General features: G+C 43.0%; 1 protein-coding gene across 1 annotated transcript; it reads right to left on the reverse strand.

Moving 5' to 3' along the window:
* Positions 1 to 339: 339 nt before the first annotated feature.
* Positions 340 to 24526, reverse strand: LOC311100430 (dual specificity protein phosphatase 3-like; the record flags this gene model as incomplete). The annotated part of the gene is made up of 3 exons (XM_084141345.1): positions 340 to 581; positions 7757 to 7989; positions 24357 to 24526. 3 exons carry the CDS (start codon positions 24524 to 24526, stop codon positions 340 to 342), a joined length of 645 nt encoding a protein of 214 aa, XP_083997471.1.
* Positions 24527 to 25598: the final 1072 nt, after the last annotated feature.

The following is a 25598-nucleotide window of genomic DNA, read 5'->3' on the forward strand; positions in this document are numbered from 1 at the left end:
ACAACCAGTTAGAGTGTAAGGGAGCAATTACTTATTCACACAGGGGCAGTCGGTGTTGCATTACTTCGTTTATTAAATAAGTATGTAATAGTTGTGTTATTTGTTCACTCAGGTTCCCTTTGTCTAATATTAGGTTTTGGTTGAAGATCTGATAACATTCAGTAGGAGATAATTAGAAATGGGGCAAATACTTTTTCAATGCACTGCATGCATGCATGTATGTATGTATGTATGTTACATGTTGTGAATGTATGTATGTGCATGTGTGTCTGAGTGATGTGTGTTGGTCAGGGTGGATTGAGTCAGGTTGGCTCTTAGGGGAGCCAACCTTATTTGGTCTTATTTGGTCTTTAACTTGGCCGCCACGACTGGCATCACCCCATTCAACTTGCCCTCTTTCGTCAGCTTCTCGTTGAGTTGGCACAGCTGGCGCAGAAAGCCGTCATTGGGACCGATCTCTCTCTTGAGCCTCACCGTGGCGACCGCCACCCGGGCGTCCAGCTTGTGGCGCAGCATGAGGTAAGCGATGACAATGGTGGGCGAGCGGCTGTAGCCCTCTCGGCAGTGGACGTACACCTTCCCTGATGGACACAGACAGACACCTAGAGCTACGTCCCAATTCTCCTAAATGGCCCCCTTTACTCAACTCCATTCCTTCATGAACACTGATGGTTGAGAGGACTGGATAGGGTTTCACTCTACTGCTTGAACCCATCAAATCCTGTCAGATCAGTGGTCTTAAAAAGGAATGGAAACAATAAAAGGAGACCATTTCTGGCATTGGGATTCTGACGAAGACTGCGACTGAAGTAAAAGGAAGAAGAGAGGGAAGACTGAGGTACAGGGATGAAAGGAGGGAGGGAACGAACAGATGCTCCAAATAAACTTGCCTAGCGAAGCATCTCAGCCAGGGAGATGCAAATCCAGGGCCTGACCTCTGCGGCAGACAAATCAATGTCAACCATATTTGCTGCGCCTAACCACTGCCCTAGCCTCATTAAAGCATGTGTGTGTGTGCACGTGCCTGGATATGTAGGCTATGCATCTCCTCCTCAACGCATAAGTTCATTATCAACCTCCCTACTCACAGTGCCAACTTCACCGAGAAGCTGATCTGCTTGTGCTCAGTTCAGATCAGCTGATTCTGCAGCGTGTTCGAAACCCGACGCTGCTCCCCGCGTCTCGAGACTAGGTTCTTGCCATTGAAGTGACCCCTCTCCAATCCCCAACTGCCATGCCTCCCACCGATCAATGCATGGCTGACTGTAGCAGCTCATTACATACCCGAAATCAGCTGCTCATCGCTTCCCACACGGACTCACTCTACACACACACGCTAGCTCAGTCAATACACACACACACACACTCATCCAGCTGAACAACCCTGCTGACGAGTCACGTGCACAAGCTCCAACCCTGACCTTTCCATAGCTCGGCAGGGTGGTCACAAAATGTCCCTGATCAAGCCTCGATGGGTTACAGCAAGACACTTTATCCATCAGGAAGGGGCTGGTGTTACGGCATTGTGTCTCTTTGGAAAGATGTGTCCTCCTCCACCACCTCTTTCTCTTCCACCTCCTCTACGGTAGCCACTGATTTACTGGGGTGTAGATGCAACTGCTGCCAAATTGGCTGAGAATTAAGATGATTTATAATTGCTCCGCTGTATGTCAAAGATGACATTAAATCCATGCCATAAAACACAGTGTTCAGGGCTCCAATTAAAAATGGGTCCCCAGTGTATGTCAACACCCCAGTAACATTTGGGAGAGAGGAGAGAGGAGCAAGGGGCCAGAGCCATGGTCAGAGATAGATGGCTGTTCTTGTTCTTTCTGTCTACAGAGGCTGTTATGAATTAGAGGGTTTTGGTTGAAGTGATGGGACTCCTTTATCTTTTCTTGTTCGCTTCCTTGCTAGATTTCACTTTGTTTTGTGTTGGTTGGTGCTCTGTTACAAATCTCAGACATATATTTCAAATAGTACGTTTTACAGTACTACCAAATGCAATCAATGTGCTGTTCAATGCAATATGTTTCAAACAGTGTCCTGGTACATCGAATGGTCCTCTTTAAGTAGCATCTAAGCGTGTTTTACCTTTGTAACACAGAGGAAAGGAAAAATAACTTGCGGCAAACTGGTATCTGTTTGGTATCTATGGAATAATGTGGAGTGTCTGGTTTGGTACAACAGGTCTATCACCAGCGGAATGTTCTCAAATTTAACTGACCGAAATATCAGCTCATACAGCAATGTGGAATAGGACTGGCCTGAGAAACAGTTTACAGGAGTATCCATCTCCACTTTGTTAATCCGGAGGACTGATGACGTACGCGGAGTATACCAAACATTAAGAACACCTTCCTAAAATTGATTTGCACTCCCCCCTTTTGCCCTTGGAACAGCCTCAATTCGTCTGGGCATGGACTCTACAAGGTGTCAAAGGCATTCCACAGGGATGCTGGCCCATGTTGACTGCAATACTTCCCACAGTTGTGTCAACTTGGTTGGATGTCTTTTGGGTGGTGGACCATTCTTGATACACACAGGAAACTGTTGAGCGTGAAAAACCCAGCAGCGTTGCAGTTCTTGACACACTCAAACTGGTGCGCCTGGCACCTACTACCATACTCCATTCAAAAGCACTTCAATATTTTGTCTTGCCCATTCACCCTCTGAATGGCACACATACACAATCCATGTCTCAATTGTTTCGAGGCTTAAAAATCCTTCTTTAACCTCCCCTTCATCTACACTGATTGAAGTGGATTTAACAAGTGACATCTATAAGGGATCATAGCTTTCAACTGGATTCACCTGGTCAGTCTATGCCATGGAAAGAGCAGGTGTTCCTAATGTTTTTTTATACAGTGGGGCAAAAAAGTATTTAGTCAGCCACCAATTGTGCAAGTTCTCCCACTTAAAAAGATGAGAGAGGCCTGTAATTTTCATCATAGGTACACGTCAACTATGACAGACAAATTGAGAAAATAAAATCCAGAAAATCACATTGTAGGATTTTTTATGAATTTATTTGCAAATTATGGTGGAAAATAAGTATTTGGTCACCTACAAACAAGCAAGATTTCTGGCTCTCACAGACCAGTAACTTCTTCTTTAAGAGGCTCCTCTGTCCTCCACTCGTTACCTGTATTAATGGCACCTGTTTGAACTTGTTATCAGTATAAAAGACACCTGTCCACAACCTCAAACAGTCACACTCCAAACTCCACTATGGCCAAGACCAAAGAGCTGTCAAAGGACACCAGAAACAAAATTGTAGACCTGCACCAGGCTGGGAAGACTGAATCTGCAATAGGTAAGCAGATTGGTTTGAAGAAATCAACTGTGGGAGCAATTATTAGGAAATGGAAGACATACAAGACCACTGATAATCTCCCTCGATCTGGGGCTCCACGCAAGATCTCACCCTGTGGGGTCAAAATGATCACAAGAACGGTGAGCAAAAATCCCAGAACCACACGGGGGGACCTAGTGAATGACCTGCAGAGAGCTGGGACCAAAGTAACAAAGCCTACCATCAGTAACACACTACGCCGCCAGGGACTCAAATCCTGCAGTGATAGACGTGTCCCCCTGCTTAAGCCAGTACATGTCCAGGCCCGTCTGAAGTTTGCTAGAGTGCATCCAGAAGAGGATTGGGAGAAAGTCATATGGTCAGATGAAACCAAAATAGAACTTTTTGGTAAAAACTCAACTTGTCGTGTTTGGAGGACAAAGAATGCTGAGTTGCATCCAAAGAACACCATACCTACTGTGAAGCATGGGAGTGAAAACATCATACTTTGGGGCTGTTTTTCTGCAAAGGGACCAGGACGACTGATCCGTGTAAAGGAAAGAATGAATGGGGCCATGTATCGTGAGATTTTGAGTGAAAACCTCCTTCCATCAGCAAGGGCATTGAAGATGAAACGTGGCTGGGTCTTTCAGCATGACAATGATCCCAAACACACCACCCGGGCAACGAAGGAGTGGCTTCGTAAGAAGCATTTCAAGGTCCTGGAGTCTCCAGATCTCAACCCCATAGAAAATCTTTGGAGGAAGTTGAAAGTCCGTGTTGCCCAGCGACAGCCCCAAAACATCACTGCTCTAGAGGAGATCTGCATGGAGGAATGGGCCAAAATACCAGCAACAGTGTGTGAAAACCTTGTGAAGACTTACAGAAAACGTTTGACCTGTGTCATTGCCAGCAAAGGGTATATAACAAAGTATTGAGAAACTTTTGATATTGACCAAATACTTATTTTCCACCATAATTTGCAAATAAATTAATTAAAAATCCTACAATGTGATTTTCTGGAATATTTTTTCTCATTTTGTCTGTCATAGTTGACGTGTACCTATGATGAAAATTACAGGCCTCTCTCATCTTTTTAAGTGGGAGAACTTGCACAATTGGTGGCTGACTAAATACTTTTTTTCCCCACTGTACATCATTAAAAGTCTTAGATCCTGTGCCCTGAAGGACAGTTGCTGTTACTCCTCTTCTCGTAACCTGGACTTGGAGCAACAAAGGTTTTTCCACAGTTTTTACCAGGGGGAACAAACTATTGATAGCAGAGGAAATTACAGAGGAGTCATTCCACCTCAAAAAGCAAAAGAAAGAGGATTGACACCCACCATCTCAGATTGTTCTGAAATCATTTCTGTAGTTAGAAACAGATAAGATCAGCTTTCCTGAAACATTATTTTGTTGAAAGCTAAATAATTGCACCCAAATTGGCTATTTTAATTTATAGGATTCATATAATCTTCAATAAATATAGTACCTAACATCCGATTTGGACCATAATTCTTCCTAACAATGAGTAAGACTTGAGGAATCCAATAAAATTGTCAAAAGCTGCCCACGGACCCCCCACGCCAATCCCACCCCAACAACCAGTACACAGTATCAGTTCTCTATGTTTAACAAGTAGTATGGAGCTGCTGCAGCTTTATCCTTTGTAATGCATTTCCTGTGAATCTGGTGATGTTTTTTTCCCTGTCCAGAGGAATTAGCCATTTGACTTGCATTATTTACCTTAAATTAGTGCGAAAGTACCAAGCTTTGCCCACTAGATGCCGCTTACTGAGTACCACCCTCCATATTTTCAAGCATAGCGGTTGCATCACGCTATGGGTATACTTGTAATCGTTAAGGACTGGGGAGTTTTTCATGCAAAATCCTAGAGGAAAACCTGCCTCAGTCTGCTTTCCACCAGACACTGGGACAATAACCTAAAACAAGGCCAAATCTACATTGGAGTTGCTTACCAAAAAGACAGTGAATGTTCCTGAGTAGCTGAGTTACAGTTTTGACTTAAATCTGCTAGAAAATCTATGGCAAGACTTGAAAATTGTCTTTTAAAAATAATAAATGTCAAATATTGTATAATCCTGGTGTGCAAAACTCTTAGAGACTTAACCAGAAAGACTCACAGCTGCAATCGCTGCAAAAGGTGCCAATACAAATAATTGAATACTTATGTAAATTAGATATTTCTGTATTTCATTTTCAATAAAATATATAAAACGTTTTCAATTCGAAGAGGAGATGTATTTTATTCAATCCATTTTGAATTCAGGCTGTAACAACAAAATGTGGCATACAGTGAGGGAAAAAAGTATTTGATCCCCTGCTGATTTTGTACGTTTGCTCACTGACAAAGACATTATCAGTCTATATTTTTAATGGTAGGTTTATTTGAACAGTGAGAGACAGAACAACAACAACAAAAATCCAGAAACTGGTTGAATCAACGTTGTTTCAATGTATTTTGTCAACGTATTGTGATGTGGAATCTACGTTGAAAAAAGTAATCAACTGTTGTTTTGAGTGTGAAATTTCAACCACAGGATTATGTCATCATGGAAACCAAATTTCAACATAGACAAATCTTTTATGAAATATGTTCAATTTGTACCATTGAAACAACGGCATATCTTCAACGTTATGTCCAATATCCCCCCCAAAATAAAATACAGTGAGGGAAAAAAGTATTTGATCCCCTGCTGATTTTGTACGTTTGCCCACTGACAAAGAAATGATCAGTCTATAATTTTAATGGTAGGTTTATTTGAACAGTGAGAGACAGAATAACAACAACAAAAATCCAGAAAAACGCATGTCAAAAATGTTATTTCCCTCATTAAAATGCAAATCAATTTATAAGTATTTGACCCCTCTGCAAAACATGACTTAGTACTTGGTGGCAAAACCCTTGTTGGCAATCAGAGGTCAGACGTTTCTTGTAGTTGGCCACCAGGTTTGCACACATCTCAGGAGGGATTTTGTTCCACTCCTCTTTGCAGATCTTCTCCAAGTCATTAAGGTTTCGAGGCTGACGTTTGGCAACTCGAACCTTCAGCTCCCTCCACAGATTTTCTATGGGATTAAGGTCTGGAGACTGGCTAGGCCACTCCAGGACCTTAATGTGCTTCTTCTTGAGCCACTCCTTTGTTGCCTTGGCCGTGTGTTTTGAGTCATTGTCATGCTAGAATACCCATCCAAAACCCATTTTCAATGCCCTGGCTGAGGGAAGGAGGTTCTTACCCAAGTTGACGGTACATGGTCCCGTCCATTATCCCTTTGATGCGGTGAAGTTGTCCTGTCCCCTTAGCAGAAAAACACCCCCAAAGCATAATGTTTCCACCTCCATGTTTGACGGTGGGGATGGTGTTCTTGGGGTCATAGGCAGCACTCCTCCTCCTCCAAACACGGCGAGTTGAGTTGATGCCAAAGAGCTCGATTTTGGTCTCATCTGACCACAACACTTTCACCAAGTTCTCCTCTGAATCATTCAGATGTTCATTGGCAAACTTCAGACGGGCCTGTATATGTTCTTTCTTGAGCAGGGGGACCTTGCGGGCGCTGCAGGATTTCAGTCCTTCACGGCGTAGTGTGTTACCAATTGTTTTCTTGGTGACTATGGTCACAGCTGCCTTGAGATCATTGACAAGATCCTCCCGTGTAGTTCTGGGCTGATTCCTCAACGTTCTCATGATCATTACAACTCCACGAGGTGAGTTCTTGCATGGAGCCCCAGGCCGAGGGAGATTGACAGTTATTTTGTGTTTCTTCCATTTGCGAATAATCGCACCAACTGTTGTCACCTTCTAACCAAGCTGCTTGGCGATGGTCTTGTAGCCCATTCCAGCCTTGTGTAGGTCTACAATCTTGTCCCTGACATCCTTGGAGAGCTCTTTGGTCTTGGCCATGGTGGAGAATTTGGAATCTGATTGATTGATTGCTTCTGTGGACAGGTGTCTTTTATACAGGTAACAAGCTGAGATTAGGAGCACTCCCTTTAAGAGTGTGCTCCTAATCTCAGCTCGTTACCTGTATAAAAGACACCTGGGAGCCAGAAATCTTTCTGATTGAGAGGGGGTCAAATACTTATTTCCCTCATTAAAATGCAAATCAATTTATAAAATTTTTGACACGCGTTTTTCTGGATTTTTTTGTTGTTATTCTGTCTCTCACTGTTCAAATAAACCTACCATTAAAATTATAGACTGATAATTTCTTTGTCAGTGGGCAAACGTACAAAATCAGCAGGGGATCAAATACTTTTTTCCCTCACTGTAAGTCAAGGGGTATGAATACTTTCTGAAGGCACTGTATAAGGGGCAGTTGCCACTATTTTACTGTACAGAAATGATCATGTATTTGCTTATAAATTACATGGTGAAATGGTATATACACAATAATCACCTATGAATAAGATTAAAGAGAACTCAGAGTGGTCAGACTCACCTTTGCCATTGTTGTGTGCCAGAGCCTCCTCGATAAAGTCCGCCCCCTCCTCAAAAAAATTACTGAGGTTGAACTGCGGCTTGTCATTGGCCTGGATGCCATGGTAGGTGATGCCCGAGCCATTGTAGAAATCTGCATTGGTGTTGACGTGCATGAAGGAGTTGCCCTCCGCCACATTCAGGATGTGGGTCACGCCCAGCTTCTGCAGACGCATCAGATTCTGGCCCACGAACCTGGAGAGGTAGACCACAGAAATAGATATTTCTATGAGGTAGACAGACATTGATTAAGCACGGGGCACACCTGAGAACAGTGCTTTGGAACACTTCAATAAAGTTATATTGAAGGCTTCCATAATCCCTATTATCAGTTTTGTAGAGTAGCTACCCAAGGGAAGATGCAGCAAATAAGCAAAATGCTAGACCTACTTTACAGTGGCTGTCAAACTAAACATCACAGTACAACAATACCAGGTTTTAGCAGTTCTGACAAAGTTGTCCCAGACATGCTATTCAAGCCATTGTCGTAACAGCCTCTCAAAGCCTCTCCTGCTTGTCACCCAAAATGTTCTTAGTAGCCAATGCACTCTCTGAGCATCATTGTGAAAATGTGATGCGTTGGATGCACTTTCATGCTTGTCGATTATCGCACCCAACCCAGGCCACTCCATCTTGCCCAGTCTTAAACCTACACTGTATATACACAACAGTATGTGGACACCCCTTTAAATTAGTAGATTTGGCTATTTCAGCCACACCCGTTGCTGACAGGTGTATACAATTGAGCACACAGCCATGTAATCTCCATAGACAAACATTGGCAGTAAAATGACTTTACTGAAGAGCTCAGTGACTTTCAACAAGTCAGTTCGTCAAATTTCTGCCCTGCTAGAGCTGCCCCGGTCAACTGTAAATGCTGTTATTGTGAAGGGGAAACATCTAGGGGCAACAACGGCTCAGCCACGAAGTGGTAGGCCACACAATCTCACAGAACTGGACCTCTGAGTGCTGAAGGGCATAGCGCGTAAAAATCAGCTTGTCCTCGGTTGCAACACTCACCACAGACTTCCAAACTGCCTCTGGAAGCAACATCAGCACCATAACTGTTTGTCGGGAGCTTCATGAAATGGGTTTCCAATGGCCGAGCAGCCGCACACAAGCCTAAGATCACCATGCCAAGCGTTGGCTCGAGTGGTGTAAAGCTCGCCGCCATTGAAACGCGTTCTCTGGAGTGATGAATCACGCTTCACCATCTGGCAGTCCGACGGACTAATCTGGATGCCAGGAGAACGCTGCCTGCCCCAATACATAGTGCAAACTGTAAAGTTCGGTGGAGGAGGAATAATGGTCTTAATTCCAGTGAAGGGAAATCTTAACGCTACAGCATATAATGACATTCTAGACAATTCTGCGAGGTCCATACAGAAATACTTTGTCAAGATCGGTGTGGAAGAACTTGACTGGCCTGCACAGAGTCCTGACCTCAACCCCATCGAACACCTTTGGGATGAATTGGAACGCCGACTGTGAGCCAGACCTAATCGCCCAACATCAGTGCCAGATTAAAACTATAAATGTAACACTTTGATAAGTGTACTTTTTACTCTGTGTAGAGTGGGATCATATGCACTCGCTGACAGTGTTAAATGTAACACTTACTGTGTGGGTATGTGAAAATAGGACATTTTATAGCATTGGAAATTTCGACAATATAGTATGCTTTAAATGCCAGGATGTCATACTCAATTCGGTTTTACATCTAGTACGAATTAGCTGCATGCCATTGAGAAAGATAATGGTCTTTTCAGGCCCACGTGTTTGACAAACGCTAATCAATCAGATTAGGGGATGGGCTGTACCAAAATGAACGAATGGCGGGGAACAATGCAATTGCACATTAGATTACGCATTCTCAGTATGGATGAGGCTAGTATGTTCATATTTGTTGCTTACTGCATACATTTTACTAAACAGTACGTTCTAAATAGTATGACATATGATTAGTACACAGTAGTTTAAAACAACAAGTCTTTCTGTATATACAGTGGGGAAAAAAAGTATTTAGTCAGCCACCAATTGTGCAAGTTCTCCCACTTAAAAAGATGAGAGAGGCCTGTAATTTTCATCATAGGTACACGTCAACTATGACAGACAAATTCAGAATAAAAAATCCAGAAAATCTCATTGTAGGATTTTTAATGAATTTATTTGCAAATTATGGTGGAAAATAAGTATTTGGTCACCTACAAACAAGCAAGATTTCTGGCTCTCACAGACCTGTAACTTCTTCTTTAAGAGGCTCCTCTGTCCTCCACTCGTTACCTGTATTAATGGCACCTGTTTGAACTTGTTATCAGTATAAAAGACACCTGTCCACAACCTCAAACAGTCACACTCCAAACTCCACTATGGCCAAGACCAAAGAGCTGTCAAAGGACACCAGAAACAAAATTGTAGACCTGCATAAGGCTGGGAAGACTGAATCTGCAATAGGTAAGCAGCTTGGTTTGAAGAAATCAACTGTGGGAGCAATTATTAGGAAATGGAAGACATACAAGACCACTGATAATCTCCCTCGATCTGGGGCTCCACGCAAGATCTCACCCCGTGGGGTCAAAATGATCACAAGAACGGTGAGCAAAAATCCCAGAACCACACGGGGGGACCTAGTGAATGACCTGCAGAGAGCTGGGACCAAAGTAACAAAGCCTACCATCAGTAACACACTACGCCGCCAGGGACTCAAATCCTGCAGTGCAGATGTGTCCCCCTGCTTAAGCCAGTACATGTCCAGGCCCGTCTGAAGTTTGCTAGAGTGCATTTGGATGATCCAGAAGAGGATTGGGAGAATGTCATATGGTCAGATGAAACCAAAATATAACTTTTTGGTAAACACTCAACTCATCGTGTTTGGAGGTCAAAGAATGCTGAGTTGCATCCAAAGAACACCATACCTACTGTGAAGCATGGGGGTGGAAACATCATGCTTTGGGGCTGTTTTTCAGCAAAGGGACCAGGACGACTGATCCGTGTAAAGGAAAGAATGAATGGGGCCATGTATCGTGAGATTTTGAGTGAAAACCTCCTTCCATCAGCAAGGGCATTGAAGATGAAACGTGGCTGAGTCTTTCAGCATGACAATGATCCCAAACACACCGCCCGGGCAACGAAGGAGTGGCTTCGTAAGAAGCATTTCAAGGTCCTGGAGTGGCGTAGCCAGTCTCCAGATCTCAACCCCATAGAAAATCTTTGGAGGGAGTTGAAAGTCTGTGTTGCCCAGCGACAGCCCCAAAACATCACTGCTCTAGAGGAGATCTGCATGGAGGAATGGGCCAAAATACCAGCAACAGTGTGTGAAAACCTTGTGAAGACTTACAGAAAACATTTGACCTGTGTCATTGCCAACAAAGGGTATATAACAAAGTATTGAGAAACTTTTGTTATTGACCAAATACTTATTTTCCACCATAATTTGCAAATAAATTCATTAAAAATCCTACAATGTGATTTTCTGGATTTTTTTCTCTCATTTTGTCTGTCATAGTTGACGTGTACCTATGATGAAAATTACAGGCCTCTCTCATCTTTTTAAGTGGGAGAACTTGCACAATTGGTGGCTGACTAAATACTTTTTTTCCCCACTGTACTTAGCATGAAACTCAGGGAGGGAGAGGAGGGCAGGAGAAAAAGAGATCCAGAAAGGGCCAGAGGGGAGAGTGAGAGAATGAAGGAGAGAGAGGCTAAAGCGCTTCCTAATCAGACAGCTCCACTCCAGTGCACCTCCATCTATTCAACTTCCAAGGAACTATACATTTCTTTCTGCTCTCCTCAATCTCTGCTCCCTTCCCTCCTCCAGTTTTAAATCAGCGGCTGTGTCCAAATACCGGTACTTGTATTCTATATCAATAGTAGGCATTTTTAGTATGTGAAAATATAACATTTTATAGTGTGACATTTCTAAAATGTATGTTTCAAATGCCAGGATGTCATACTCATTTCAGCTTTTCATTTAGTTGAATTTACTGCACACTATTGAGAAACAGTCGTCTTTTCAGACCCAGGTGTATTTGACAGCAACTGATAATCAGCTGAATTTGAGATAAGGGGACGTGCTGTAAAAATGTGTTAATGGCTGGAAACAACGCAATTGCACATTAGATGACGCATTCTCAGTATCGGTGAGTCTAGTATGTTAACAATTGTTGCTTACTGCATAAATGTTTACTAAACAGCATGTTCTAAATAGTATGATTAGTACACAGTATGCAGCTTTATTAAGTATACATGCAACAATTTCAAAGATTGTAATGAGTTACAGTTCATATAATGAAATCAGTCAATTGAAATCAATTCATTAGGCCCTAATCGATGGATTTCACATGACTGGGCAAGGGCGCAGCCATGGATGGGCCTGGGAGGGCATACGCCCTCCCACTTGGGAGCCAGGCCCAGCCAATCATAATGAGTTTTCCCCCAAAAGTGCTTTATTTCAGACAGAAATACTCTTCAGCGCCCCCCCCCCCGCCCAGGCAAGTGCAGTGGGATAGCCTAGCAACACGTGCTTCAGAGGGGAGACAACATCTTCAGTGTAAAAAATTCCCATGATTTGTGAAACTGTTCGGACCAAACAGCAAGCCCATCTAAAATGGCTTTGAAAAATGATTACAGTTAATAAAATAACTACATGGCATTCCCTAATCAAACTATTTACAGTGCCTTCGGAAAGTATTCAGACCCCTTGACTTTTTCCCACATTTTGTTACAGCCTTATTCTAAAATGTAATCGTTGTTTTCCATCAAGCTATTTTTTTATTTTTTTTATTTTATGTCATTTTAGCAGACGCTCTTATCCAGAGCGACTTACAGGAGCAATTAGGGTTAAGTGCCTTGCTCAAGGGCACATCGACAGATTTTTCACCTAACACACGATACCACATAATGACTAAGCAAAAACAGGTTTTTAGAAATGATTGCTAATTTATTAGAAATAAAAAACTTAAATAACATTTACAGAAGTATTTACTCAGTACTTGAAGCATCTTTGGCAGGGATTACAGCCTCAAGTCTTCTTGGGTATGACGCTACAAGCCTGGCACACCTGAATTTGGGGAGTTTCTACCATTCTTCTCTTCAGAGCCTCACAAGCTCTGTCAGGTTGGATGGGGAGTGTTTCTGCACAGCTATTTTCAGGTCTCTCCAAAGATGTTCGATCAGGTTCAAGTCCGGGCTCTGGCTGGGCAACTCAAGGACATTGAGACTTGTCACGAAGCCAATCCGGCATTGTCTTGGCTGTGTGCTTAGGGTCGTTGTCCTGTTGGAAGGTGAACCTTGGCCCCAGTCTGAGGTCCTGAGCGCTCTGGAGAAGGTTTTTAATCAAGGATCTCTGTACTTTGGTCCGTTCATCTTTGCCAGCTACTCTCTAACCACTGGGTATATACCTACCTACAGGCATTTCTTTAATTGAATACAGGTTCTGTTTACTGTATTTACTATGCTCTGGGGGCTTTATCATCTTATCCCAGAGTGCTCTGCAGCTGGATGAGCATATCATCAGGATCCAGGCAGGGGCGTGGATAGGCTGAATGACCCTGGATGGGTCCCCTGGGACAGAGGGTCAACATGCCCGCACTGCCTCCCACTGCAGGGCTAACTAATAAAGATCCAGTCTGCCACCATCTTACTTTATGACTAGGGTATGAGGTGGCCCATCTGTCTGGCCTGTCTGCAGGCCAAGGCTACTCTGAGGTGATGGAGCGATGGCTTCAATACTTGGGGCTCAGCCGCTCAGATCTGCTCACAGACGCCCATATCGCTCTCTCCCTGCTGCATCTACCCTTCTCTCCGCTGTGTCTACCCTTCTCCATCTCCCCTCACTATTTCTCTCCCTGCTGTCTACTTCGCTCTCTCACTATTACCTCTGTGATGCTCTGTCTATTCTGGCGAATCCAGTCACATTTCTCTTGTAAAGACGATGCCTCTGTGTACATTTGTGTATGTGTACAATACATGTTTGTGTTGCAGAGTATGTGCCTGTACGCATCAAAGTGTACAGATAGAGCATCTATGCGTCTGAATGTGTGTGTACACCAGTGCCTACCAAAGTGTATGCATACCTGCTTGTGTTAGTATGTGTGCGTGCGCATATAAGTGCATGCACAGGCTAATTCCTTCTCGCCCTCTATTCACCTGCCCTGTCCTCGACTCATAGTCCTCCACTGTGCAGTCCCAGCCCATACATTATTAAAACAAGCCCTTACAAAGAGCCAAAGTGTGCCGTCAACCAGGTGCTCCCCAGCGCTTTATATTAAAGACTGAGTGGGCGTCGATAAAAGCATTTCAGCACACCTTACATCATGGCTTCCATCTACGTTTGGTTCCATGGATGGTGTTTTTGAGAGTGTCTCACTAATCAAGTCTGTGTTATGAGCGTGTCTTGAAGCCAGTCACTGAGATGCGTAGTAAACTTTTCATTCAGGGAGTGTTTGACCATGATAGCAGCCAGGACAAACATAGTATTTTCACTAATATCAACTAACTCAATAGGTTAAGTGAAGTATATCTATTAAACCCACCAAAATCTAAGTTTAGACATTTCTAACGTATACTGCCCTAATTTCTGTAAGAAAAATTGAGATAAAATGAAAGATTAGTCTCATGTGAAGTAATGACTTTACTTACAAAACATTATAATAAGACAGATCTATGTGAAAAGCCACACTGGGCTTAATTGTATTGACACCTTGACTTTTTCCCCCATTTTGTTTTGTGACAGCCTGAATATAACATTAATTAAATTGTGATTGTGTCACTGATTTACACATAATAACTCCCCATAATGTCAGTGGAATTTTGTTTTTAGAAATGTTTACAAATTTATAACAAATGAAAAGCTGAAATGTCTTGAGTCAAAAAGTATGCAACCCCTTTGTTATGGCAAGCCTAAAAGTTCAAGAGTAAACTTTTGCTTACCAAATCACATTATAAGTTGAAAGGACTCACTTTGTGCAATACTAGGGGTTAACATGATTTTTTAATGGACTAGCCCTTCTCTGTACCCTATACATACAATTATCTGTAAGGTCCCTCAGTCGAGTAGTGAATTTCAAGCCCAGATTCAATCACAAAAGACCAGGGAAGTTTTCCCCAATGCCTCAAAGGGCACCGATTGGTAAAAAAAAAAAAAAGCAGACACTGAATATCCCTTTGCGCATGGTGAAGGTGTTAAATTAGGCTTTTGATGGTGTATCAATACACCCAGTCACTACAAAGATAGTCATTCTTCCAAATTGAGTTGCCAGAGAGAAACCTAATAAATAAAATTAATACATTCGCTCAGGGATTTCACCATTAGGCAAATGGTGATTTAAAACAGTTACAGAGTTTAATGGCTGTGATAGGAGAAAATTGAGGATCGATCAACAACATTGTAGTTACTACAAAATACTAACCTAAATGTCAGCGTGAAAAGAATAAAAAGATATTCCAAAAAATATTCCAAAACACTGAAGTAATACTGCAAAAACTGTGTCAAAGGAATTAACTTTTTGTCCTAAATACAAAGTGTTTGTGGCAAATCCAACAACACGTCACTGGGTACCACTCCATATTTTCAAGCATGGTGGTGGCTGCATTTTGTTATGGGTATGCTTGTCATCGGCAAGGACTAGGGAGTTTCAGGATACAAAGAAACTGAATGTAGCTAAGCACAGGCAAAATCCAAGAGAAAAACCTGGTTCAGTCTGCTTCCCAACAGACACCGAGATTAATTCACTTTTCAGCCGGACAATAACCAAAGAACACAAGGCAAAATCTACACTTGAGTTGCTTACGAAGATGACAAAGAATGTTCCTGAGTGGCAGTTGACTTAAATTGGCTTGAAAATCTATGGCAAGACATGAAAATGGCTGAAAATGATCAACAACCAATTTGACTGAGAATGCATAATCTAAATGCGGAATTGCGTTGTTTCCCGCCATTCGTTCATTTTGCTTCAACCAGTCCCCTGATCTGATTATCAGCTGTTGTCAAACACACGTGCAGGGCTGGTTCCAGGCATAAGCAACATAAGCGGTTGCTCAGGGCCCACGACCACCTTTAAAAACTCAGTCTCAACTTACTATTGAGAGTAAGAATAGTAGAACACACCAGGTGCAATTTAGAAATTTGGTTGTGCATCAGTAGATTTTCTCATGTTATGTCAGTCACTGACAGTCCCTCAATTAGCCTTTTCAGCTAATTATTTTTAGATAGGTAGTTAGTAGGGCTGGGCGACCGCCAAAATATCATCTCACTGTATTTTCCACATTTGACGGTATTTAATGTTTTTGAATATTAAACGTTTTTGCTTTAGGAGTTGTGCGTGACCCTAGGGTGGCAACACATACATTATAAGTGATTTTGATGGGTCTTTCTTCATTCTGATTGTTTCATATTGTTCAATTCAACTTCAACCTCCCAAAAATCTCAAAATGGTCATACATTTCCTGCACTCATTTGAGATCATTTCCACACTGCCACGATATGAAAAAATAATAATCTAGGCCTTATTTTTAATCAAATGTAACACAATTGTGAACACTTAGATGAACTGTTAGAATCATGGAAATAATGATTATTCTAATTCTATAGTTAGAATATAATATTGGGCACTTTGAATACAGTGTTTGACATGGCAACGAATGAAAATGCCAGGGAGGAGTTAATTTGACAGGGTAAGAACCAGGAAACAAAGTGTTGGTCAGTGTTTCCTAGAGGACCCTATAATCTTTGGCCATTATATTCATGCTTCACCTATTCCTCTTTGATTTAGAAGGTACTGTTGCGCAAACAACATGCTGATTTAGGCCTACACCACCATTGGGATCAGGCTGTATAGCTAGCTACGTTTGCTCTGACTCGTTTATTAGCTAGCGATTAGCATCAGCGGATAGCATTAGAAGCCAACACAATTTAGCCACAACTTGCTAAGAAAAGACAAACTAGCTGTTTGCAGATGTAAGAAACATACTAAAGGTGTAAATATAGAACGCTTGTGGATTTATATTAAGAAGCAAAGCGGAAACAGCACAGTTGTCATCATGTAGTCCCCTGTAGCTCAGTTGGTAGAGCATGGCGCTTGCAATGCCAGGGTTGTGGGTTCTTTTCCCACGGGGGGCCAGTATGAAAAATGCATGCACTCACTAACTGTAAGTCGCTCTGGATAAGAGCGTCTGCTAAATGACTAAAATGTTGTTTTTTTTTTTTATCAACATTGTTGCATGACCATGCAGACTGAACGCAAGTGTATCGTGGTTGAGCAACAACAAATGCGCTCCTTGAGTGACAGGGGGCGGGGCACGGTCTGTGTGGAAAGTGGCACGGAGAGAGTGGCGAGAGATGACTCAAATAGCGGAGTAAACTACAAAAATGTACATTACACACGGCGTATCACATTTTACAAACCAAACATTCAAATACAATTATAGAAGGTTAAGTAAAAACCCAAACCCGTCCGTGCTTCAATACCGGCATATAATAATATACGGTATACCACCCAGGGGCCCTGACCTCCAAGGGGCCCCCATTGATGTTGTTAGTCATTCGCACTCAGATATCATATAAACATGGCATACGTCATTACAAAATGTGTAGAATTGTAGGAAATTGGCTTTAAAACTGCTAAAAAAATCTGAAACCCATGGCAAAAATGTGTAGAATTGCAGGAAATGAACTTTAAAAATGTAAATGTATATCTACCGGCAAGAGGGGGGCCACTAAAATGTTTTGCCGCGAGGTGGGGGGCACCCCAACCAAATCTCGCTTAGGGCCCCCAAAAGGCTAGAGCCGGCACTGCACACAATTCTCTTCCCCAATAGAGCGCAAAAGCTTGAAGTCCTAAATCGGAAATACGTTACCTCTGGTTTGTTCAGCCATTCCTATGGGGGAAATTGAATAGGGAAAGAATAGGGTTTTGGGATAAATGCCAAAAATAAAGGTCTGAAGTTAACACATGTTGTTTTGTTTTATGAGATAATCAGTCAGTTAACAAGACATTTATGAATTATGAAGCCTTTGTGCTTTACAGAAATGCATTACAGAAATGCATAAGTGTACAAAAAGTGACGTTCGCTGATGAAGATTCTCTCATAGAACAAAACATAAGAGCCCCTAATCCTGTGTTTACCACAGACCTTATTATCGCCGTTTATCCAAAAACCCTACAATAATTAAATTTTCCCATAGGCTTTGTCCAACGAACCATGGCACCTACAAAAAGACGCCATTACTCTATAGCATGAAGTGAATTCTACTAGACGAAAAGCCGAAATGAGTATGACATCCTGGCATTTAAAGCATACTCAATCTTAAAAACGTCAAATGTTGACATTTTCGCATATCCAAAAAGCCTACCATTTAAAGCGCTAGTACGGGTATTCAGACACGGCCAATATCTTCTGTCTTTTTTTAAGGGGCAAATGGATAAATCTGCTAAGACTTAATAGGCATGACACCCGTGTGTGTGTGTGTGTGTGTGTTAGGGGGTGTGACCATTTTAAATGTTAAAACGAAATTGGGTTTCTTAACGTTAAGAAAAAGTGCAAATCACAGTGCAGCTGGCTCGACTGCGCTTTCTCTTTGCTAATGATGCATGTGTGTTCAGTCTTCAGTTGGTTTTGTGTAGAATATCGTAGCCTAGTCACTGATGATGCACTACATGACCAAAAGTATGTGGACACCTGCACGTCAAACATAACATTCCAAAATCATGGGCATTAATATGGAGTTGGTCCCCCCTTTGCTGCTATAACAGCCTCCACTCTTCTGGGAAGGCTTTCCACTAGATATTGGAACATTGCTGCAGGGACTTGCTTCCATTCACCAACAAGAGCATTAGTGAGGTCGGGCACTGATGTTGGGCGATTAGGCCTGGCTCGCAGTCTGCGTTCCAGTTCATCCAAAAGGTGTTCGAGGGGGTTGAGGTCAGGGTTCTGTGCAGGCCAGTCATGTTCTTCCATACCGATCGACAAACCATTTCTGTATGGACCTTGCTTTGTGCACGTGGGAATTGTCATGCTGAAACAGAAAAGGGCCTTCCCCAAATTGTTGCCACAAAGTTGGAAACACAGAATCGACTAGAATGTTATTGTATGCTGTAGCGTTAAGATTTCCCTTCACTGGAACTAAGGGGCCTAACCCGAACCATGAAAAACAGCCCGAGACCATTATTCCTCCTCCTCCAAACTTTACAGTTGGGACTATGCATTGTGGCAGGTAGTGTTCTCCTGGCATCCGCCAAACACAGATTCATCCATCGAACTCCAGATGGTGAAGCGTGATTCATCACTCCAGAAAACGCATTTCCACTGGTCCAGAGTCCAATGTCGGCGAGCTTTTCACCACTCCAGCCAACGCTTGGCATTGCGCATGGTGATCTTAGGCTTGTGTGCAGCTTTTCGGCCATGGAAACCTATTTCATGATGCTCCTGACGAACAGTTCGTGCTGACGATGCTTCCAGAGGCAGTTTGAAACTAGTAGTAAGTAAGTGTTGCAACCGAGGACATTTACTTTTTATGCGCTGCAAGCTTCAGCAGTAAGAGGTCCCGTTCTGTGAGCTTGCGTGTCCTACCTCGTTGCGGCTGAGCCATTGTTGCTCCTAAACATTTCCACTTCACAATAACAGCACTTACAGTTAACCGGGGCAGCTCTAGCAGGACAGAAATTTGATAGATAGGCCTAGTGAACTGTTCTGACTCAGTCTGCCTGGTGGCCGACCTGCCTATACTCAGCCCCTCCCCTCTCGGTCCTTCGCTAGCTCACTATGAAAGATTAGTGTTTGTGTTCTCGGAAGTACAGCAACTAATCAGTCTCCTCCATTCCAAAAATACTGAATCTTAGATGTTGATTACTAGTGGAAGATATGTTGTTTCCTTCCTACTAAATGTATTGGTAAGTCAAGGTATTTAACAAACTTTAAAGTACTTTGTACGCAGGCAGGCTACGCGGAGGCAGCTCAAGATTATTTGATTGACATTAGTCCCACTTCAGAAGCGGTTTTCCTTTACAGCCAAGTAAAATGCCTGTTCAGTGGCGCCTCGAAACTATCTCCAGAAAAGGTTTCATGTCAGCGTTTAAAAATACGTAGTGTAGGCTAACCTTACAGACAAACATGATGTATTCAAGGAGCTTTCAAGGATGACTGCGGTAGATAACTTAATTGCAAAGCCCTAGCGGTCATACATATGTTAATAGGACCATTCTTCTGCATTGTGAATAGACATGGAATTTGATGATTTTCTCTTATCGTTTTAACGACGTCCATTGTTTTGATTGAACAGCAGCCAGCTACGCATCAGCTTGAGCTATGGTAGCAACAGTATATCACAGATCATGTGAAGCCACTGGCCTCTGTGGCGTAGACAGTGGTGTGAGTGGTCCGTGTGTGGATCTTAAATCGATAGGCAATCCATACATCTTATTTGTAACTACGCCTTAAAGCCTTTACTCTACATTGGAGGATGACGCTTCACAATATCAAATCAAATTGTTTTTGTCACATGCGCCGAATACAACAGGTGTAGACCTTACTGTGGAATGCTTACTTACAAGCCCTTTACCAACAATGCAGTTTTAAGAAGGAATACCCTAAAAAAATAAAAATTACAGATAATTAAAGAGCAGCAGTAAAATAACAATAGCGAGGCTATATACAGGGGGCACAGGCAAAGAGCCAATGTGCGGGGGCACCGGCCAGGCAATTGAGGCAATATGTACATGTAGGTAGAGTTATTAAAGTGACCATGCATAGATAATAAACAGAAAGTAGCGGCAGCGCAAAATAGGGGGGGGGAGGGTTAATGCAAATAGTCTGGGTAGCCAATTGATTAGATGTTCAGGAGTCTTATGGCTTGGGGGTAGAAGCTGTTTAGAAGCCTCTAGGACCTAGACTTGGCGCACCGGTACCGCTTGCCGTGCGGTAGCAGAGAGAACAGTCTATGACTTGGGTGGCTGGAGTCTGACAATTTCTAGGGCCTTCCTCTGACACCGCCTGGTATAGAGGTCCTGGATGGCAGGAAGCTTGGCCCCAGTGATGTACTGGGCCGTACGCGCTACCCTCTGTATATACAAGGTTATATTAAGAATCGGTTTTATTATTGGTTCACACATACAATTAATGACAGTGAAATATTCCATCAAATTTCATGTAAGAACAAATGAGAAACACATTCTATTTACTGTGCTCTCAAATATCTAAGGGTCTTCTTTACACATTTTAAAATAAAGGCAAAAACAGTATTTGGCACAGACACCTCACCCCCTAACCCAGGGGTGTCAAATTCATTCCATGGAGGGCCTAGTGTCTGCAGGTTTTTCCGTTTCAATCAAACTCTAGACAGCCAGGTGTGTGGAGTTCCTTACTAATTAGTGACCTTAATCAATCAAGTACAAGGGAGGAGCGAAAACCCGCAGACACTCGGCCCTCCCTGGAATTAGTTTGACACGTGCCTTAGAACATGACTATTGAGTTAGCTGGCTCTTGGCCCTGGAGAGTAACATATTCAAATTGATTTTGTTGTAACAGAGGTAATGCACTTGCTTTCTGTCCTGCTTTCTGTCCTCTCTTGGCAATGACTGGAGCCAAGTGATGGATATCATTAGACAATAGAGACTTACTTCTACAGTATGGGTTTCCTGTAGCTACATGGCCCTTTGTATAGCTTTACTTTCCCTTTACCCATATAATCTACTATAGACTGTTGTATTCTGTATAATAAAATAGTAATTTTTTGTTACTGCACAGGTCTTCAATGTGGATTTATTTCACCCAATACATGTAAACACACCTTCCTTCCATGCATGGATATATATATATATTTTTTTTTTGTACATCTTACTCATAGTGTCTAGACTAGGTAAGTGCTGTGTTTGTGAGGTGGACTTTGCATATACACTGCTCAAAAAAATAAAGGGAACACTTAAACAACACAATGTAACTCCAAGTCAATCACACTTCTGTGAAATCAAACTGTCCACTTAGGAAGCAACACTGATTGACAATAAATGTCACATGCTGTTGTGCAAATGGAATAGACAACAGGTGGAAATTATAGGCAATTAGCAAGACACCCCCAATAAAGGACTGGTTTTGCAGGTGGTGGCCACAGACCACTTCTCAGTTCCTATGCTTCCTGGCTGATGTTTTGGTCACTTTTGAATGCTGGCGGTGCTTTCACTCTAGTGGTAGCATGAGACGGAGTCTACAACCCACACAAGTGGCTCAGGTAGTGCAGCTCATCCAGGATGGCACATCAATGCGAGTTGTGGCAAGAAGGTTTGCTGTGTCTGTCAGCGTAGTCTCCAGAGCATGGAGGCGCTACCAGGAGACAGGCCAGTACATCAGGAGACGTGGAGGAGGCCGTAGGAGGGCAACAACCCAGCAGCAGGACCGCTACCTCCGCCTTTGTGCAAGGAGGAGCAGGAGGAGCACTGCCAGAGCCCTGCAAAATGACCTCCAGCAGGCCACAAATGTGCATGTGTCTGCTCAAACGGTCAGAAACAGACTCCATGAGGGTGGTATGAGGGCCCGACGTCCACAGGTGGGGGTTGTGCTTACAGCCCAACACCGTGCAGGACGTTTGGCATTTGCCAGAGAACACCAAGATTGGCAAATCCGCCACTGGCGCCCTGTGCTTTTCACAGATGAAAGCAGGTTCACACTGAGCACATGTGACAGACGTGACAGAGTCTGGAGACGCCGTGGAGAACGTTCTGCTGCCTGCAACATCCTCCAGCATGTCCGGTTTGGCGGTGGCTCAGTCATGGTGTGGGGTGGCATTTCTTTGGGGGGCCGCACAGCCCTCCATGTGCTCGCCAGAGGTAGCCTGACTGCCATTAGGTACTGAGATGAGATCCTCAGACCCCTTGTGAGACCATATGCTGGTGCGGTTGGCCCTGGGTTCCTCCTAATGCAAGACAATGCTAGACCTCATGTGGCTGGAGTGTGTCAGCAGTTCCTGCAAGAGGAAGGCATTGATGCTATGGACTGGCCCGCCCGTTCCCCAGACCTGAATCCAATTGAGCACATCTGGGACATCATGTCTCGCTCCATCCACCAACGCCACGTTGCACCACAGACTGTCCAGGAGTTGGCGGATGCTTTAGTCCAGGTCTGGGAGGAGATCCCTCAGGAGACCATCCGCCACCTCATCAGGAGCATGCCCAGGCGTTGTAGGGAGGTCATACAGGCACGTGGAGGCCACACAGTTCCATTTCATTACACATAAGAGTTATTGGACGAAGGCGTCTACTGTAGGGGGAAGTTTTGCTAAGAGCCGCAACGCTCGGTCTGAACATTAACACGCATCGCTTGAGGTACGGTTTTGAAAGCATATCGGCGAGAAATTATTAAAAAAAATTTAAAAAAAGCTTAAATTGATACACACCTTTATAGGGTTAGGGTTCCCACACGGCCATGTTATAGCATTTGTTTAAGGAAATCAGGCGGAAGACAGAGTGGACTACCTGTGTTTATTAGCTATCTGTGTCTCCGAACACCTGGGTTTAAAAGACAGACACCACAAACGTGTTGTCACTGAAAAATACTGCAACTATTAAAACAGTAAGTGTGTATTTTTCATTTGTGAAATTATTTTGATGTGATATTAATGTACAGGAATTTATGTTTCTAGAACCGTACCACAACTGAGAATCGATTCACGTTTTGATGAGTATTTGGCTGTTTTGGCTTTCAGAGCCAATTTGCCCTTAAAAGCTGCAATAAGTAACTTTTTGGATGACCTGACCAAATTCACATAGAAATGTGAGTCATTGATCTGTCATTCTCATTGAAAGCAAGTCTGGATCTGTTCTACGTGCAACATTTCTATGCTTCCCATTCTTAAATTTTGTTTTTGCTTCTTTTACTTTAGGTTTTGTACACCACCTTCAAACAGCTGAAAATACAATATTTTGGGTTATGGAAAATATATTTCACAGCGGTTTAGATGGTACAATGATTCTCTACACAATGATTGCTTGTTTTGTCACAAACTGAAATTAGGCAAACTATTAGAATTTTAACAACCAGGAAATGCCGGAGCGATTTCTGCATATTACACCTTTAAAAATAACATGTAAGGTCCTTGGACTAAGGAGTAACTTTAGGCTCCTTTAGTCCAATATTGGGCTACCTCCTCCGATGCTCGTGGCAAATATTATGAAGAGATTGCATTGGCTATTAGCCTAATGCATAAAATACATTACTTGACAGGGTTAGTTAAATCCAACTGAATTCTTAGACACCTTTTATTGACAACGGTGGGCTGCTAAAGCCTATGTTTTTGGAATGGTTTGATTTGTTCAATTGGAAAATATTCGTTTACTATAGGGTTTTAATTGATGGGTGTTGACAATGTATACTAGGGCTCTCCAACCCAGTTCCTGGATAGTCACTGTCCTGTAGGTTCACTCCAACCCTAATCTAGCGCACCTGATTCTAATAATTAGCTGGTTGATAAACAATCAGGTTAATTACAACTGGGGTTGATGAGCAAACCTACAGGAGGGTAGCTCTCCAGGAACAGGGTTGAGCCCTCAGAATTCGGTAAAATAAAAATAACTTACGCGTTACCAACGTATATTCTAGGGAAGACCTCGTTGAAATGCTGTGTTGGTAAACTGTAAAATCCGCTGCTGTTTGCCAAAAGCTCGTTCAGTTGTTGCACAGTAACCTCGATGTCTGGCACGGTGACTTCAGCTGGTTGTGGTTGCTTTGCCGGGCTCGATTTCTTCATGGTTCCAGGCTCTCTCTCCGAATTGGCGAACAAACAAGTGTCAGACTCTGAGTCGTGTCAATTTCTGATTTTGCAGCATTTTATTCTCACTTAAGTATTGTTGGGTAGCCTACACGGTGTCTGAAACGCACGCTCTCTCCGTTCGCAGACACACCCCAACTCGCTCAACGCTGGTCGGCAGTGTTGCCAACTCCTCAGTAAGGAAAGTAGCTATTGGCTGTGCTAAAAGTCGCTGAATGACGTCATCACCTAATTTGTATAATTGGCCATGTGCATGTAATTATAATAATAATATATAATATGCCATTTAGCAGACGCTTTTATCCAAAGCGACTTACAGTCATGTGTGCATAAATTTTTAGGTATGGGTGGTCCCGGGGATCGAACCCACTACCCTGGTGTTACAAGCGCCATGCTCTACCAATTGAGCTACAGAGGACCACCAATTGTGATGGACCCTGTATGAGAGAGGAATAACGTTGTGGGAGAGACAAAAAGTGAGTAAAAAACACCCTAAATATGTTTAGAACTACAAATGAACTTTCTTCTGTCGATTCTTGTGAACAGGAAAATGCTCATCCAGAGGCAGCGCTCCTAGTGGCTGGTGACTTTAAATCAGTTCTACCTAATTTCTACCAGCATGTTAAATGTGCAACCAGAGGACAAAAAACTCTAGACCACCTTTACTCCACACACAGAGACGCATACAAAGCTCTCCCTCGCCCTCCATTTGGCAAATCTGACCATAACTCTATCCTCCTGATTCCTGCTTATAAGCAAAAACTAAAGCAGGAAGCACCAGTGATTCGGTTAATAAAAAAGTGGTCAGATGACGCAGATGCTAAGCTACAGGACTGTTTTGCTAGCACAGACTGGAACATGTTCCTGGATTCTTCAGATAGCATTAAGGAGTACGCCACATCAGTCACTGGCTTCATCAATAAGTGCATCGATGACGTCGTCCCCACAGTGACCGTACATACATACCCCAACCAGAAGCCATGGATTACAGGCAACATCCGCACAGAGCTAAAGGGTAGAGCTGCCGCTTTCAAGGAGCGGGACACTAACC

This window comes from Coregonus lavaretus (assembly GCF_964263955.1).
Source record: "Coregonus lavaretus genome assembly, chromosome: 25".
Lineage (NCBI taxonomy): Eukaryota > Metazoa > Chordata > Actinopteri > Salmoniformes > Salmonidae > Coregonus > Coregonus lavaretus.